This window comes from Octopus bimaculoides, chromosome 1 (assembly GCF_046866305.1).
Source record: "Octopus bimaculoides isolate indiv1 chromosome 1, ASM4686630v1, whole genome shotgun sequence".
Lineage (NCBI taxonomy): Eukaryota > Metazoa > Mollusca > Cephalopoda > Octopoda > Octopodidae > Octopus > Octopus bimaculoides.
Window position 1 is genome coordinate 140581114 of NC_142928.1, and position 20279 is coordinate 140601392.

Sequence of the window (20279 nt, forward strand, 5' to 3'; positions counted from 1 at the left end):
ATTTCTCTATAACTCTCACCTGTGAGGATCATAGACACAACTACTCCTTGGCTATCATCATTGTTTTAATATCCTCTTTTCCTTGCTTGCATGGGTTGGATGGAATTTGTCAAGGTAGATCTATGGTTGATTATAATTCCTATCACCATGACAGGGACACTTGTTTACAACTATCAAACAATGTCAAGACTAGGAGACACCTAACCACACACAGGTGTGTGTGTATATATATATATATATATATATATATATATACACGAATAAGTACATAAATGCAAAACAAGGTGCTACAAATGGCACCTGAATACCAAAGGTAGAGTAATATGTTTTTTATTAAAGCTGCAAAAACATCACAAAAACAGTTACTCAGAGTTTCACGTTCCTGTTTGTTGAACAATTGTGATTCTTGATCACAACTGTCCAACAGTTTTTGTGATGTTTTTGCAGCTTAATAAAAAAACTATATATATATATATATATATATATATATATATATATACACACACACATGATGAGCTTCTTTCAGTTTCTGTCAACCAAATCCACTCACAAAGCTCTGGTCGGCTCATTTGGTCAATGTGTCATGCAGTGGGGCAGAAGTTGAAACAATGTGATGGAGGGGAAAAAAAAACTGCACCTGTGCCTAACCACAAAGCCACATTTGAAATAAAATTGAAAAGCTAGATGATGTTGTAGGTGCTAAGAACTACACTCAAAATGAGAAACAAATATAGAGACTGACAAAGAGGAACAACTCACTAGACTGTTAAAAAATATAATACTGTAAGGTATTTTGCCTGGATACTTTACCAACTGTACCATTCCACTAAGCAAATAACATAATGAAGATAAAGTGTTTTTCTCTTATTTGCATAAATCTATAAATTTATGAGGATAAGGGCATAATCTTTGAACTGATCTTCTCAATGATATAGAAAACAAAAATAAATCCTACTTTTTCTTCATGTTTTCTGATGGAAGATACAGCTTTGGCCTCTGTCAAGTCCCACAAACCAACAGTAAAATCAGCAGATGCACTGGCCAGAACATTTCTAGAAAAATAAAAAGGCTGGTACCATTAAGAAATATATAGTTTATACAGCATTAAATAAAAACAACTATAATTGAATATCATAATAAAGCAAGATAGTAGCTTAACAGAATCATATTAGAATGTTACATAGAAAGCTTTATTGTGTTTGTTCTGATCTGTTTTCCATGTTCAAATCCCACTGAGGTCAACTTCGTCTTTCATCATCATCAATTAACATCTGTTTTCCATGCTGGCATGGGTTGGACAGTCTGACATGGAGCTGGTCAGCTGTCCAGACTACAATTGTCTGTCGTGACATGGTTTCTATGATTGGATGCCCTTCCTAGTGCCAACCACATCACTGTGTGCTGGGTGCTTTTTACGTGACACCAGCTTGGGTGCATTTGTGCAGCACCAGTGTGAGTGCATTGTACAAGGCACTGGCACCTGTAAAGGACAAGCCAGTATGTATCATTTACTGGTTTCAGTCACTGGACTGCAGTCATGTAGTCTTGCATTGCCTTTAAGCATCTTAGTTGAACAAATCGTCCACAGTATTTAGGTTTTTTTTAAGTCTGGCATTTATTGTATCAGTCTCTTTTGCTGAATTACTGTGTTATTGCCAAGTTCTCCATTGGTTATGATGACGAGTGTTCCAGTTGATCCAATCAATAGAACAGCCTGCTCACGAAATTAATGTGCAAGTGGCTGAGCACTCCACAGACACGTGTGCCCTTAATTTAGTTCTCAGGGAGATTTGGTGTGACAAGGCTGGACCTTTGAAATAGAGGCACGACTTAATATTTCCAGCTTGGTTGACTGGACCAATGTGAAATCAAATGTTTTATTGAAGGACACAATGCACCACTGGGAATGGAACTGATAGCCTTCCGATTGCAAGTCAAACACCATAAACACTAAGTCAAATGCCTTCACTTGAACTGCTAAGTTATGAGGCTGTTAAAAGCCAACACTGGTTGTCAAGCATTGGGTAGGGAGGCAGTGCAACAAACACAGACACAAAGATTCACACATATGTATATATACATACAAACACACACACACACAATGGGCTTCCACATAGTTTCCATCTACCAAATCAAGGGTTCAGAAAGACTGTCCCATGCAACCTTATCTGAAGGCTGTGATTGGTTGGGTTGCACCCTGGCGCGAGATAGAACAAGAGACAAAAATATGCCAATACCAACCAACCAGAGTGGTGGATACAACAGGGTCCAAAGATACGGCCGAAGGCTAGCTGTTAACCACTACGTCCGCACTCGTGTATATTTAACAGAGAGAGAGAGAGAGAGAGAGAAAAAGAGAGAGAAGTACGCTACACATATATAAAAGATATACATTATAAGCACACACATGTACAAAAGATGTATATATTATAAACATATATTATGTTTACAGACCTGCTGTTTTGATTCCATGCTAAATCTAGAACTGCATCAGAATGTCCCAGCACAGAACCTTTCTGGAAATAAAAATATAAAAAGGAATCTCTTCATGTAAGAGCTATGATGATGTATATTTAAAATGAAGATTGATATATTAGATTTGACTTGATTGTTATTACTTCTAACTGTACACAAATCTAAAACATAGACAAAATTAGGCATGGTTTCTATGGCTGGATTGCCTTCCTACCAACAGAGAATACTGGGTGTTCTTGTAATGGTACGAGAGGTTGCTATGCTTTTAGAAAGACTAAAGCATCCTCTTAATCCTATGTTGTTTCTATGCAGGAAAAAAAAAAAAATGTTGTCTTCTGCAGCTACTTGCTTCTGTTTGCCATAATCATAAATGAGTTCCCTTTTCCCTTGTTTCATTAACAAAAATAGTCATTAATGCTAAAGATTTCATTTCACTAAGCTCATTAATCTAGCATATTAATTTGCTTTTAACTATAGCTACATCTAATGCAGTTACCCCTCCTTCTTACACCATCACCTTCATACAAACTCTTTTCTACTTTTCTTCTTAGAACTAGTGCCTTCTAGAAATTTCACCTGTCTATATATTTCGTATGGGCATTAACCAACAGAAGCTCAAGATGAACAACAACCAAATGAGTTTAATGAGAGAGAATTTTGGATGAAATAACTGTGATTTGCATTATAAAAAAAAAAAAAAAGCCAGACATACCTTTTTGTTTTTCTTCTTACTTTGATTGGTGCCAAGGGTAAAAACTGGCTCAAGACTGTCAATCAAGTCTAGATCCCAAATATCAATAGTTGGATTCATGGAACCAAGGGCTACATAATTACCTGACAACAAAAAACATTAAACATGATAAAAACACTGTAAACCAAAGTGTTTCAATTTTCATGTTTCTCCTGTAACTCAGTCTCAGGTCCCTACAGTCTCTCTTTCAATAAACCAAACTGTCTCAGGGACCTGTCTTACACTTTTATAAACTTTACTGCCTCAAGCTTTGACATATGTTTATCTGACGTCAGTAAAGCAAACATTAAGTTTTCTTCAATCTATATCTACACCAGACTACAAATAACCCAGCTCTCACTGCAGAATCAGCATTGCTTTAATAGCTTAATCAAAGACAGAAGGGCTGTAGCCATGGACATTGCAGGGTCTCTGAGACTGTTATGTAGATGTGAAAAAATATATATATATATAAAAATTTAAGGAATGGAGAAAACACATGTTATAACTGCATACTTTATTCCAACATATGTTTCGAAGAATTACAATTTATGCGATCCATAGGAATCGGCGATGTTAAAAATGTAAACTTCTCCTCAGGGAAATGTATGGGAATCATCTTACGTTTAAGATGATTCCCATACATTTCCCTGAGGAGAAGTTTACATTTTTAACATCGCCGATTCCTATGGATCGCATAAATTGTAATTCTTCGAAACATATGTCGGAATAAAGTATGCAGTTATAACATGCGTTTTCTCCATTCCTTAAATTTTTAAATATACTCAAATACCCAAAATATCAAGGAGTTTCTGCCTCACTAACAAGAATTACACCACAGTTATTTTGTGATCTTTGCTACCTTGGTTTCTATTAACCCATTTATTCTATCCGAATTATTATTTATTAGGATAGAATAAATACATATAATTAAATATATATATATATATATATATATATATACTCACACACACATATATAGTTATATATATATATATAAATATATAAGTCGAATTTAAAAGTTTTGAAATTATGCATTAAACACAGTATCAAAACCTTGCTTCAAGTTAAATCCCAGGTCATGTGTCTGCGGAGCACATTCACCACCTATGGCTACCAGGGGTCATCAGTGATACTTTGTGGTCATCGTTGGATTAACTTCCAAGAATTCCAAGGTGCATGTAAGGTACAGACTAGAGATTAATAGAGAAGATGGACTGTACCAAAAAGCAATTTATTGTCACAACAATTGTTTCGTCTTCAAAATGCACTGGTCTCTAGTGGGCGTGGAATGATGCAACATACGGTGCAAAGAAGACTCTTCAGGTGTATAATATGCTTTTAAGTGTAGAGATTTACACTTCAGTTTCATTGTATTGAGAGATTCTGTCAGTTCAGGTGGATGAGTATTTTTTTTTAAAACATCTACCTGAAATGACAGAATCTCTCAATACAATGAAACTGAAGTGTAAATCTCTACACTTAAAAGCATATTATACACCTGAGGAGTCTTCTTTGTACTGTACATTGCATCATTCCACATCCACTAAAGAGCAGTGCATCATGAAGACCAAACAATTGTTGTGACAATAAATTGCTTTCTGGTACACTTTGTCTTCTCTATTAATCTTTAATAAATATATATATATATATATATATATATATAATCATAAATATATAGGGATTGACAGTAACCTGCTTCTCCAACATACTGAGAATTCAGAAATAGCAGTCAAAGAACTACTGATTTCAAAACTACAAATTATTACTCCAGATTGATAGTGATATTTTTGATACACACAGAACAAAAAACAGTAGAGAAGAGTAAAAACACTTGCCTTTAGTTAATTTAGTACAATTGTTTCACAGTTAAGAGTAAAATACTCTATTCTGATCTTCAGCTAAATATTCTAATAAATTTGTTAATGTCTAAATAACTCACGTTAATTTTGACCATGTGAACATCAATACCACGTGAGGAAGACGTTAAGAAATTTATCGGCCAGTAAGTTCAAAATCCCTCGCCCTAATGAATTTCAATTCAGTGTGTATCAGAAATAGTCCTGCACAGGAAAGAGACTCGTACGAATTCCTGTGGTTAAACTATCCACCTTAGAGTTATTATTAAAATATAGATATGCAGGGCAGGGAATCGTCAATTAGTAATAAAATTAATAATCAACAATTTTGCCGGGTAGCTCAGTATGAAAAAACCTTCTTCGGTAAAAAATTTATAATCATAAATATATAGGGATTGACAGTAACCTGTTTCTCCAACATACTGAGAATTCAGAAATAGCAGTCAAAGAACTACTGATTTCAAAACTACAAATTATTACTCCAGATTGATAGCGATATTTTTGATACACACAGAACAAAAAACAGTAGAGAAGAGTAAAAAACACTTGCCTTTAGTTAATTTAGTACAATTGTTTCACAGTTAAGAGTAAAATACTCTATTCTGATCTTCAGCTAAATATTCTAATAAATTTGTTAATGTCTAAATAACTCACGTTAATTTTGACCATGTGAACATGTGTATCAAAAATATCGCTATCAATCTGGAGTAATAATTTGTAGTTTTGAAATCAGTAGTTCTTTGACTGCTATTTCTGAATTCTCAGTATGTTGGAGAAGCAGGTTACTGTCAATCCCTATATATTTATGATTATAAATTTTTTACCGAAGAAGGTTTTTTCATACTGAGCTACCCGGCAAAATTGTTGATTATTAATTTTATTACTAATTGACGATTCCCTGCCCTGCATATCTATATATATATATATATATATATATATACACACACACACACTGTATATTAATGTGTATAAGGAACTCCCTAATTTTTTGGGCTTGCAATTTAGAAAAAATGGTTTTGTAAAGGATTATAATACTATCCATGTATAAGAAACTCCCATATTTTTCAACCTAATTTTTGACAAAAAAGGGTTCTTTATACATGTTAAAATATGGTATATAAATAAATGCAAGCTAAGAAATACATACACACAAAGACACATGTGGTACAGTATAAGAGAAACACTATACTAACCTGTTTCTTCATTAGGATCATAATCCAGCCATTCTACGGCCAGTGGGAAAGAAGGCAGTATGATATCATGATGAACAAATAAATTACTGTCCGGTTCATCATAGACTGAAAAGAAATAAAGTAAGGAATTTATATAAGATGAATCATAACTACAACACACACACATATGAACATCATCATCATGTATTTTCCATGTTGGCATGGGCTGGATGGTTTGACCAGAGCTGGCAAGGCCAAGGACTGCATCAGGCTCCATTTTCTGTTCAGATATGGTTTCTATGGCTGGATGCCCTTCCTAACACCAACCACCCCATAGAATGTACTGGGTGCTTTTGATGTGATACCAGCACAATATATATAAATATATATATATATATACACACAGCTGACTAGTATGGTCCATAATTGTAAATTTATCTAACATGATTAGGAACAATTTTTCATTCTGACAAAATCTCTCAATGGTATTGTTTCATATTTATGCACTACAGCATCATAATGATACACACAAACCAATTAACCATCATGCTCTCCATAAGGAGATATATTTAATTTTTGTCTATGAATTCTTGTATATTAGGTAAAAAAAAGTTAAAAACTATATATATATAAACATAAGTGATGTGCTTCTTACAGTTTCTATCTACCAAACATTCAAGGTATTGGTGGCTACCACCTTCAGGTTAAAATAGAAAACACTTACTCAAAACCACACAGCCATGCCTGGACATATATATATTTGCTGTTTTCACTGTGATTACTCTCGCCAACTCTTGAATAATGCTAGAAGCCATGCACCCTTTCTACAGTAAGAAACTTGTTCTGCAGCCTTCTTTCATATTAACCTCTTATCGCATAACATAAAGCCACCTCTCTCTTTACTATAGTTCCACTCCATTGAAAGGAATCCTAGTCTTGTGAGTTACATAGCAACCTCATTAGTGATAAGACCATAAAAAAGAGCATCCAGTCATGGAAACTATGCCGAAGCAGACATTGGAGCACAGCAGAATCCTCGATCCTGTCAAATGCCTAACCCATGCCATTTGGAAGACAGACATAAAATAATGATGATGATGATTAACATCATCTAACGTCTGTTTTCCAGGCTAGCATGGTTGGGATCATTTGACCAGAGCTGGCAAGCTGTACCAGGTTCCAGTCTGATTTGGTTTGGTTTCCACAGTTTGATGCCCTTCCTAATGCCAATCACCTAAGAGAGTGTGCTGGGTGCTTTTTATGTAGCACTGGATACACACACACACACACACAAATAGGCTTTCCAGAAAGTGTTGAGCAGAATTATTAAGCAAATTAAAAAAAAGTACCAAATTTAATTACCATAAACTTCTAGTAAGCTGGCATCTTTTATTGTTCGTGCAACAGCGATAAGGTTGTCTGTTGGCTTTATCATCACATTTTCTTCATCACTGTCAGGCTTAAAAAGAAAAATGTAGAACAAATCAATTCATATTATTTCCTTCAAGAGTATATGGATTACAAACGAAGTTTTTACCGTGTAACAATCGTTCTTAACATTTAAATGGGTTCAGGAACAACCAGCATGATAAGACATATATTACATTTATATATATCATCCTTATCGTTTAACGTCCGCTTTACATGCTAGCATGGGTTGGACGATTTGACTGAGGACTGGTGAACCAGATAGCTACACCAGGCTCCAATCTGATTTGGCAGAGTATCTACAGCTGGATGCCCTTCCTAATGCCAACCACTCCAAGAGTGTAGTGGGTGCTTTTACGTGCCACCGGCACGAAGCCCAGTCAGGCGGTACTGGTGCTGTCAGTAATTACTCAGGGTAGGCAGTTGGTGACCTTTATGCAATAAAACACAAAAAATGTGAAATGCAGGTGCGCGACTGAGTTGTAGGGAGATTTACTTCTGCCTTCAGGAGGTTAACACAACCTCTAATTAAATTTATACACACACACACATATATGATGAGCTTCTTTCAGTTTCTGCCTACCAAATCCACTTACAAGGCTTTTGCCCAAGGCTATAGTAGAAGACACTTGCTAAGGTGCTATGCAGTGGGACTGAAACTAGAACCACATGGTTAGGAAGGAAGCTTCTTACCACGCAACCATGCCTGTGCCTATAGAGAAAAGAAATTCAGGTTCTACAGAGACATAAACTCGGATCACTGGATTCAGAATCCAGAGTGCTAACCATTCCGTATAAATTCAGAGGATTGGAAACGAAAGCTGCATATACTGCAGAAAGAATGTTTCACGTGAACACAAAAAGGGAACTTTATAACACATCATGGAACAATTAAAAAAACACTTGCAACAACAATTAGTGTTACGAAAAGGCTCAATATAGAGTGCTGTCTGTAGTTATAACAACATAAGCTGTTTAAGTTCTTTGTTTCCATAAACATGTCTAAATTATCAACACTTCAGTATCAACATTGTGACATATGTAAGCATCACACATTTTATTTCTAGTATGGGAGGTATATAATGTCTTGAAGTAAGAAAATAGCATATTCCCTGGTCAGTAAAATTCTGTCAAGTTAGGCAGAACAGCTTAAGATTTAGCAGCAACCCCATCAAGCTTAATGGGATAAAAGTTCAAAGAGTACATAAATATCTGCTCTCCAACTAAGAACCAATTTAATAAGACATAAACATGTCCAGAGTATTGGATTATATAGCAGGTAATTAAATTCTTCTCCAAGATTATATTCCAGTTTGTTTCCTAACCAACAAAGATTGCTGGTTTACTGAGGTATAACAGCTTTAGCACATTCAACAACCACAAGAAATGTTAAGCCAGGATGGGAGCCTCTCTGGTATTAGAGAGTGGCTTGACATGCGAGAAATAGCAGCCAAGCATCTCTCACATTATACTGTACTGCTTTATTAAAAAATGTAGATCCTGATATACAAAAGGTTGGTTGAAGTTGGAATGTCTTAAACTACAGTCCCCTTGAGCAAGGCCAAATCAGGGCTATACAAAGACAATAAGAAATGCAACTCCATTTAATTAATGTAAAATTGAAATAACAGTCAAAAAGCATCAACATCACTTTATTTCTCTTCTGCATTCTCAGACAAAGAATGAGGGCCCAGAATGGTAGATTCTTCACTCCTTGTAGGAATTGAACTCCTCTATGAAATAATTGTCTCTAATTTAGACAATCATCAACTTCCTTGGAAAACACATTTTTTTACTTATTCCATCAAGCCAAGTGAAATTGACACATAAAAGCATCCATTACATTCTCGGCGTGGTTGGCGTTAGGAAGGGCATCCAACCGTGGAAACCATGCCAAATCAGACTGGAGTCTGGTGCCTCAGCTTACCAGCCCTGGTCAAACCATTCAACCCATGCCAGCATGGACAACAGATATTAAAGGACAATGATGATAATGATGTAAATTTGTTGAACATGAAAACTAACCTCATCATGATCATTGATGTAAGGATCTTCCTTATTGTCAGCAAAATACACCAGATTACCAATACCACTGTGGAAATTGAACTCTATCAGAAAAAGATACGAGAAATGGCAAGATTTGAAAAAAAAAATAACATTAAAAAATTTAATTTGAAAAGTAAATAACAAAGCAAAAAAAATGATGACTAACAAGTTTGAAGCAAAGACTGTTTCAGGAAACAACACACAGTGGAGTTAGCATAAGGAAGCCTTGACAAGGTTACTCAACTTGATAGACATAAACAGCAGCTAAATCTCCCTCAAATCATCATCATCATCGTTTAACGTCTGCCTTCCATGCTAGCATGGGTTGGACGATTTGACTGAGGACTGGTGCAACCGGATGGCTACACCAGGCTCCAATCTAATTTGGCAGAGTTTCTACAGCTGGATGCCCTTCCTAACGCCAACCACTCAGAGAGTGTAGTGGGTGCTTTTACGTGTCACTCACACGAAAACGGCCACGCTCGAAATGGTGTCTTTTATGTGCCACCCGCACAAGAGCCAGTCCAGGGGCACCGGCAACGATCTCGCTCGAAAAACCTAATGTGTCACCCGCACAAGAGCCAGTCCATGGGCACTGGCAACGATCTCGCACGAAAGATATCATGTGTCGCCCGCACATGAGCCAGTCCAGGGGGGGGGGGGCACTGGCAAACGATCCTGCTCGAAAAAGCCTCATGTGTCACCCGCACAAGAGCCAGTCCAGGGGCACTGGCAACGATCCCGCTCGAAAGATTTCATGTGTCGCCCGCACATGAGCCAGTCCAGGGGGGGGGGGGGCACTGGCAAACGATCCCGCTCGAAAAAGCCTCATGTGTCACCCGCACAAGAGCCAGTCCAGGGGCACTGGCAACGATCCCGCTCGAAAGATTTCATGTGTCGCCCGCACACGAGCCAGTCCAGGGGGCACCGGCAACGACCTTGCTCGAAAAACCTCATGTGTCGCCTGGAAGCCGGCCCAGGGGCACCAATGTCCTTATATATTAAATAAAGAAGTGATATTAGTCCAACCCATGCTAGCATGGAAAGCAGGCATTAAACGATGATGGTGATATATTTGGTAATTTCATGATAAAAAAACAAACAAAAAAACCCCCAAAACCTAGCATGGGTGTATGGTTAAGAAGTTCATTACCTAACCACATGGCAAGCAATTGACTTCTGCAGGAGCATCAGGATGACCAAAGCCTTGTGAGTGGATTTGGTAGATGGAAAATGAAAGAAGCCAATTGTATGTGTTTGTGCTTTCTAAATTTGACGGATGTATGCAAGCATTACAAACAATATCCTTTATTATATGTCTGGTCAAGTAGAAATATCACTTTGCTTGAAAACAGGTGAAGGTTGGTGACAGGCCATAGAAAATCTGCCTCAACAAATTCCATCTGATCCACAAAAACATAGGAAAATGAATATTAGACATGATGATGGTCATGGAATGCTTTTGATTGCTCGATCAAAGTTGACTTCGGGTTAAGCGACGACAACAACAACAACGGTCTGCACAAGCTTTCTATTTTCCTTCTAATACCTTACTATTACTCTTTTACTCGTTTCAGTCATTTGACTGTGGCCATGCTGGAGCACTGCCTTTAGTTGAGCAAATCGACCCCAGGACTTATTCTTTGTAAGCCTAGTACTTATTCTATCGGTCTCCTTTTGCTGAACCGCTAGGTTACGGAGATGTAAACACACCAGCATCGGTTGTCAAGTGATGATGGCAGGACAAACACAGACACACATGCATATATATATATATATACACATATATACGACGAGCTTCTTTCAGTTTCCGTCTACCAAATCAACTCACAAGGCTTTGGTCGGCCCGAGGCTATAGTAGAAGACACTTGCCCAAGGTGCCACGCAGTGGGACTGAACCCAGAACCATGTGGTTGGTAAGCAAGTTACTTACCACACAGCCACTCCTATGCCTATTGTTGAGTTTTCAATAAAAGTTCTATCTATAAGTATTATATTGAGGATAAATTAACGAGCCAGAAGCTATTCTTTTTCCCACTTTTTTCTTAGCTTTTTTTAATTTTTTTTTTTTTTTTTACAATTTTGTTAAAGGAGGGTCTGCAACACCTGTAATTTATATAGGTTGCTATGTTAGTTCTAATTGAGTAGTCCTAGGAACAAAAGTAATCTAGACATGAAAACCCCATATTTTTGTATACCAGGGACTATATTATCTAATGTGCTTCTCGAGTGACTGTGTGCAACAGTGGATCTTAATTTTTTTGATTCCATGGTGGACTGAAGTGAAACATAGATGCATTTCAAAAGGAAAGTTAAAAAACTGTTTTAATCCTCACTGCGCTGATTAAATTTTTGTGTACTATGTTATCATCATCATCATCATCGTTTAACATCCGCTTTCCATGCTAGCATGGGTTGGACGAATTGACTGAGGACTGGTGAACCAGATGGGTACACCAGGCTCCAATCTGATTTGGCAGAGTTTCTACAGCTGGATGCTCTTCCTAACGTTATACGAAATGTGAAGAATTCCACTATCAAAAATGAGCTAACTCTGTTCCTGCATTTCAAGTGCACATGCACAGAACCAAGTATACTTGGTTCTTATGCAGTAAGGGTTAAGTTAACTCTTTAGCATTAACATTGGGCATAGCTGGCCCAAATATTCAACCTGTTTTATGTTCAGGCTAGCAAGATTTGGCCTCTTACACCTATCTTACAATGTCACTTTAAAAATAAACAATCATATCATTGAAATCTTGAAGCTACAAGATAATGCACTGATTAATTCAAAATAATGTGAATAAAAAATCATTACATTTGACAAAGAAATCTGAATGTGAAAGGGTTAAAAATTTAGAGAAAAACAAAAAGCAACTATTGCTTATCGTGTTAGTATGCTGGGTAAAATACTTAGAGGCATTGAGTTTGAATTCCACCAAGGGCGACTTTGTCTTCCATCCTTTTCAGGTTAATAAAATAAATACCGATTGAGCACTGAAGTTGATGTCATCAACTTAGGCTCTTCCCTGAAACTGTTGGTCTTGTGCCAAAATTTGAAACCAATATTAATCATACATGTATTTCACAAAATTATGAATAACAAATTTCTTAAGACTGTCATTAGTATGGATTTTGCAAAATCCTTAAAAGAAAAGTTATGAATAATCTAGTTCTCTGACCTTCATCATCGTAATCTTCCAGTCCATATTTCTCAACAATGTCGTCATCATCATCATCTACAAGATCCTCGTCATGTTTCCTTTTGCCTGGAACAGAGGTTTGTTTCTGCTGCGAAAGTCCTGAGGAACTTGGCTTGGGTTCCTCCTCTTCTGCTTTCTCTTCTTTGTCTTTTTTCTCCTCCTCATCACTAGTGTCGCTATCTATATCTTCATTAGCTTCGATGTCAAGGGCATCAATTTCTCTACAAGAAAATTTTGTTTCAATTATTTAAGGAACCAACCCTCATCAAGCAGATCTATAACCCAAGACATCCCACCTGTGACCACTCCATCTTTTTTCGAGTATTTAGAACAACATTAACTAATGTATTCTACCATTCTTCAATCCAAAATGGCAGAAAATTATTTGAAGTGGGTGGTCATGTCACTAAAATACATGTATATTTTATAAAGTTTAAAATATCAATTACATTTTCTGTGTTTATTATTTCCATGTTTTATTGTTTACTTGTTTCAGTCATTAGACTGTGGCGATGCTGGGGCACCACCTTGAAACTCTAGTCTGATTTGGCATGGTTTCTACGACTGGATTCTCTTCCTAATGCCAACCATTTTACAGAGTGTGCTGGGTGCTTTTAGGTGGCGCCACATGAGTGCATTAATGTGGTGCTGCATGGGCACTTTTACGTGGCACTGCAGAGACACATTTACCTGACATCACATGGGTGCTTTTACATGTCATGGTTAGAAAAACAAACAAATATATATAACTAATCAAGTTATTATTTTTGCAATACCAACTTCAGGAAACCTGCCTGTCACCTAGTCACCTACCAATCCGGCAGACACTTTAGCCAAATCGACTACATCCTCACCAGAACTAGAGAAAGAGGGAGGCTTATAAATGCCAAAACCCTCCCTGGCGAAGAATGTACACCCCAACACAGATTAGTAGTTAGCGACTTCGAGATCAAGGAAATATGGGTGCCCAGAAGTAGATCGGCCTGGGGGAGAAGGGTATGGAAACTTAAAGACCCTGCAAATGGACAGAGATTTAGAGACAAGTTACTTGAAGCATTTGACGAAATAGAAGGGGATATAGCATCATACAACGTGGAAGACAATTGGAGATTTCTGCGGGACAACCTGTTGAGAGCCACAGACCAGATCTGTGGCTGGTGTAAAGTCCCCTCTCGACCCAGAGTAACGTGGTGGTGGAACAAGGATGTAGATGGGGCTATTAGACAAAAGAAACAGGCTTGGAAGGACTGGAAGAATGGTGGTAGCAGGGAATTGTACCAATCTGCCAGAAGGGAAGCTAGGTGACAGGTTTATTTAGCCAGAGGGGAAGCAGATAAGAAAAGATTTGCCAATGTTCTGCGCCATGAGGACCAAAGACTCGAGGTATTTCGTGTTGCAAGACAGTGTAGGAGAGAGAATAGTGATGTTGTAGGAGAGAAATGTGTTCGCATGGATGATGGTACGCTTGCACTAAATGAGGCTGCAGAGAAAAAGGTCTGGAGATGCCACTACGATAGATTGCTTAATAAAGAGAATGAATGGGAGAAAGAGAGCCTGCCGTATGTCGACCCAACAGAGGGACCAGCTATCCGAGTTGACAGTACCAGGGTAGATAAAGCAATTAATAGTATGAAGACCGGGAAAGCCCCCGGCCCATCAGGAATCACTGCAGAGATGCCCAAAATATCTGGCAGTGTTGGCTACAGCCTAGTCACCCGTATTACGAACCAGGTGATACACGAAGGAGTCATACCCAATGACTGGTGTAGCAGCACCATAGTAAACTGCTACAAAGGTAAAGGTGACGCTTTAGACACTAATAATTACAGAGGCATCAAGCTGTTAGATCAGGTTATGAAAGTTACGGAGAGGGTCATAGCCCAACTAATTAGGGAGCAAATCAATTTAGATGAGATGCAGTTTGGGTTCGTGCCAGGTAAAAGCACCACTGATGCCATATTTCTAGTGAGACAGCTGCAGGAGAAATATCTAGCCAAGGATAAACCTCTGTACCTGGCCTTCGTTGACATGGAGAAAGCCTTTGACAGGGTCCCCCGATCCCTTATCTGGTGGTCAATGAGGAAACTTGGGATAGAAGAATGGTTAGTGAGAGCTGTGCGAGCCATGTACAGAGATGCTGTCAGTAAGGTGAAGGTTGGAAATGAGTACAGTAATGAATTCCGGGTAGAGGTAGGGGTCCACCAAGGTTCCGTCCTCAGCCCCCTCCTATTTATCATAGTCCTCCAGGCGATCACAGAGGAATTCAAGACAGGTTGCCCTTGGGAGCTCCTCTATGCTGATGACCTTGCACTAATTGCGCAGTCACTATCAGAACTAGAGGAGAAGTTTAAGGTGTGGAAGCAAGGACTAGAATCGAAGGGCCTTAGAGTCAACCTAGCAAAAACCAAAATCCTAATAAGTAGGAAGGTAGATAAAATACAAACCCCTTCAGGTAGATGGCCCTGCTCAGTATGCAGTAAAGGAGTAGGTAGTAACTCTATAAGATGTACCCGGTGCAAGCTATGGACACATAAGAGGTGCAGCAATATCAAAGGCAGATTAACTACAAAGTTAGTCTTTGTATGTGGCAGATGTTCAGGTGCAATAAACACTGTAAACAAACAGGAAATAACTTCTATCTCATTCCAGGGAGAAAAACTAGAGGTAGTTGATAGCTTCCGCTATCTGGGTGACCAAGTTAGTAGTGGGGGTGGGTGCGCTGAAAGTGTAACTGCTAGAATAAGAATAGCCTGGGCCAAGTTTAGAGAGCTCTTACCTCTGCTGGTGACAAAGGGACTCTCACTCAGGGTAAAAGGCAGACTGTATGACGCATGTGTACGAACAGCCATGCTACATGGCAGTGAAACATGGGCTGTGACTGCTGAGGACATGCGTAAGCTCGCAAGGAATGAAGCCAGTATGCTCCACTGGATGTGTAATGTAAATGTGCATGCCCGTCAGAGTGTAAGTATCTTGAGAGAAAAGCTGAACATAAGAAGCGTCAGTAGTGGTGTGCAAGAGAGACGATTGCGCTGGTTTGGACATGTGGTGAGAATGAATGAGGATAGCTGCGTGAAAAAGTGCCACTCCCTAACAGTTGAGGGAACCCGTGGAAGAGGTAGGCCCAGGAAGACCTGGGCTGAGGTGGTGAGGCAAGACCTTCGGAAATGTGCTGTGCGTGAGAAGACCCGGCAAGCCAAGTGAGATCGTTGCCAGTGCCCCTGGACTGGCTCTTGTGCGGGTGGCACATAAGATGTACCATCCTGAGCGTGACCGTTGCCAGTACCGCCTGACCGGCCTTGTAGGGTTTTCGAGCGAGATCGTTGCCAGTGCCCCTGGACTGGCTCTTGTGTGGGTGGCACATAAAAGACACCATTTCGAGCGTGGCCGTTTTCGTGCGGGTGACACGTAAAAGCACCCACTACACTCTCTGAGTGGTTGGCGTTAGGAAGGGCATCCAGCTGTAGAAACTCTGCCAAATTAGATTGGAGCCTGGTGTAGCCATCCGGTTGCACCAGTCCTCACTCGAATCGTCCAACCCATGCTAGCATGGAAAGCGGACGTTAAACGATGATGATGATGAAAACACAACTTACTCTCTTGTTTCTCTAATAATTCTTCGTAGTTCTTCTTTTTCAAGCTCAACCTAACAAAAGAAAACAGAAGTAAGAATAATTGATAAATATATATTTCTTCCAAGTACTAGCATAATTAATAAATCCAGCAAATTGCCTAACCTCTTGTGATCAGACACATTTGCCAACAGGTGATTAGGGGGTTTTCACTTTAACCCTTGCTACGATATTCTTGTTAAAATGCACTGTTCTTGTTTCAATTAATTTTGAAGATGTCATTATATGTGCAGGCATGGCTGTGTTGTAAAAAACTTGCTTCTCAACCACATGGTTTTGAGTTCTTCTACAACAGCACCAGCTGACACTAAGGCTTTGTGAGTGGATTTGATAGATAGAAAATGAAAGAAGCCTGTCATATGTATATGTGGCTTTGTGTATGTATGTCTGAACCACTTGACAACTGATGTTGGTTTATGTACACTGAACCGCAATAGAAACACAAATTTTTCAAATGTCATTTTTATATGGTAAATTCTGAAAATTTATTTCATGGATGTAAGTGTAAATATTCCAAGACATTCTGGTTTATGGCTGAAACCCAAATTGCAGGTAACCTTCCAACTTACCCTGAAACGAGATGCCAAAATGCAGCTGCGTTGAATGCTGTGGGTGGCAGTCGCAAACAATTGTCATGAAAACCGAAATGCATGTGCATCTCATGGAAGTTATGGGTATAAAAATCAACTTGAACCGTCTTCCTGGCATTCGTAATTTGAACGCATCAGGTATGACCTGATTGTCAGTAGCACAGAGAACAAGCTATCTGCTGATTGCAAGTAAGGCAACATGTCTGGGCTGTTGTGAAAGCTTACAATGTCCATGTCAGCACCATCTATTGCCTGCAACAGCGATACAACACTGCTGACTGTACCTACAGAGGGTGCTCCCCCCAGGTGCCCATACCCAGACAGGACCACTTCATCTACCTGCAACACCTCTGCAATCGCTCAGACTGGCCAGAGTGACAGCTTATGAGACCATTGTCACTGGACAGCGACCCATCAGCATTGACACGGTAAGATGCTGACTGGCCACCAACAACCTGCATTGCTGTCATCCTCCTTGAGGGCCTGTCCTCACCGCCTGCCACAACTACAGTTGGCTACACAGCACTGACATTGTCAGCATCAAGAATGGAAGTCGATAGTCTTCTCTGACGAGAGCCGGTACTGCATTTCCACCTTGGATGAAAAAGTGAGGGTAGGACATAGGAAGGGGTGAATGCTACAGAAACGCATATGTCATGGAGAGACATGTAGTGGCCAAAGCATCATGGTTTGTGGTTCTATAGACAATGTTCGATGTGTTGTACTTCCTTAGTTAAGACGGTAGGGTATGATTTCTAACATGGTCGTTCAACCATTTAGGCTCCCTCATAGGCTCAAGCTGATGCAGCTATGTTTCATATTATGGCCGTGAATACAGAATGAAATACAAAATGAAACTAGAATAAACTACAATTCAAACACAAATGATATTAAATCGCAAGAAACAATGCTTCAAATATGTATAACTAATAATATTTAAGTATAAAACAAATTAACATGGATAGTATGGTTCGATTCAATATAGTAGTTACTTCTTCAGAATGCTTATATATATATATATTACGACGACCACCCTTGTTAATATATCTATTAATCTTCATACTTAAAAAACACAATGTTGAATGCACGTATTGGCAGTTTTATTGTTTGCTTCTTTACAAAACTGAATGTTACCAATACAGTTTTTAGTCGTAATACGAAAGATCACCGTTGAGCTAGGTACGCAGAGTTGATCATAATTACAAGCTTTTGAACATGCCTCTAGAAGGTTCGCATCGTATCACTGTCCGGACGTTTGTCTCATCGAATTTAAGAAAATAGTGGGGATGCAGACAAACATACATATATTTATAATTATTTTTTAATGCCTAACACTCTATTACATAGAGTTTTGCACCCCTGTTCAGACTGGAGACCATCCCGGGGACCGGCATCTTCCGACAGTCACTTAGTCCAGCGGTCCTGAGCGGAGTTGATAGTACAATGGAATGTACAGGTTCTTTTGGTTCACATCGTAGCACTCTCTCTCACACACACACACACACATATATATATATATATATATATATATATATATATATATATATAATTATGTGTATTTCTTCTATCTTAATGAATGGGTTAATAGAAACCAATGTAGCAAAGAACACAAAATAACTGTGGTTCAGTTCCTGTTTTTAAGGCAGGAACTCTTTATATATATATATATATATATATACTCACACAACTTCTGTTGGCAAGATGGTAGAGGGGAAAAGTTTTCTTTTTGTGGGAGTGGAAAATAACTTACGTTCATTAATTTTAAAGGACGAATAAAAACTAGAAACAAGAGGATTATAACTGTACTCACTTTATCAGGTATGCGTTTAGCAATACCTCTCTTCACCCAAGCAAGGCACGGAACGACACTCATAGCAGCAACGCAATATTTTTCAGTGTTGACGAATTACCACGTGTAGTCAGGAGCAAGATGAAAGGTAAAGACAGCAATACGCATGCGTTGAATAATCTTTAGAGTTACTTCCCTTGGTCTCGAGAGGTGAGAAGTACTTTGTGCCACTCCTCTGAGTTCGATTCTTCCCAGAGTGATTTTTGGTATTTCTTCCGCATAAGTAGATAAAACAAGTACTTAATGTTAACGAACAAGAACTATATAGATTGAACTAACGAGGGAAGCTCTACGAAATCATTTGGCCTTTTATAACCAGCCACTAAGATTTCCATATCTAACAGTCTTCCCTTAAAAAAAAAAACTATTCGGTAATGTAATTAGTTTCCTTTGTTGTAGAGTGTCTTTTGAGAATCTGAAATCAGCTGCCTCTTCATCGTGAAATTAAACTCATCTATTATAAGATGCATTGCAGAAATATAAACCAACGCCCTGTGTTTGATTGGCGTTTTATTTAACAACCCTAAAAGTATGAAATGCAAAGTCGACTTCGGGGGGGATTTGAACTCAACGCGTTGAGATGTAGAATAATTACCATAAGGCACACTATCATATGAGCTCGCAATTACGCTAATTAATCATTTGTATGGGGGGGAAAAAAAAGCGTCAGCTTAAATTCAGGGGAAGCCACTCTATAACGAGTTACCTCCCTTGAAAATATTGAAAATATCTGATAAGTAACTGGCGAACCTAATTACTGTTAGCTCTTGTGACCGACAGCATTCTGCCGCCGATGTTAAAAATAATTTTCCAGGAATATCTGAAAATACTGCTAGCCCCTGCGCTAACCTCCAGTTCAAGTGTAACTTTACAAATGCGTTAAAATCTGCTTGATCCGTGTCTCTCTATTTACAAACAACTTTGTATTTATATACCAGACTGGTACCTACTTTTATCGTGCAAGCTGGTTGTTGTTGCTTAACTCTGCGCCAAAAACACTTGACGCGTAATCACAGAGATGTGAGTTCAAGTCTCATGGCTGGCCAGTAGCGTATTTTTCTGCAATGTATGGATAGTTTATTCTGATCACGCTATTTATAGCATTATCACGCGTTTGAGAAATAAATTTATTTCTGTATCATTATATAATTGTTACTTTCTTTTTCTTTTCAAAGAGTTCCGTGTGGTATAAGAGGAATTTGGTTAGTATTTCTAGCAGATTAGAGCAATGGAGGAAATGCTGTATGTATGTATGTATGCATGCGTATATAAGAGAATGAAAGAGGGAGAAAGGG

The 20279-nt window shown here is 38.6% G+C and overlaps 1 protein-coding gene across 1 annotated transcript in view; it reads right to left on the bottom strand.

Moving 5' to 3' along the window:
* LOC106870676 (periodic tryptophan protein 1 homolog) overlaps positions 1-19080 on the bottom strand; it is a 28272-nt gene extending 9192 nt beyond the window's left edge. The window contains exons 1-9 of the mRNA XM_089359214.1: positions 18946-19080; positions 16510-16559; positions 12893-13134; positions 9690-9772; positions 7599-7695; positions 6258-6362; positions 3188-3309; positions 2455-2516; positions 956-1052 (exon numbers count right to left, since the gene is read on the bottom strand). Coding sequence (XP_089215340.1) covers positions 956-1052; positions 2455-2516; positions 3188-3309; positions 6258-6362; positions 7599-7695; positions 9690-9772; positions 12893-13134; positions 16510-16559; positions 18946-19008 — 921 coding nt within the window. The 5' untranslated portion in view covers positions 19009-19080. The remainder of the gene's footprint in view (positions 1-955; positions 1053-2454; positions 2517-3187; positions 3310-6257; positions 6363-7598; positions 7696-9689; positions 9773-12892; positions 13135-16509; positions 16560-18945) is intronic.
* Between the last annotated feature and the right edge of the window lie 1199 nt (positions 19081-20279).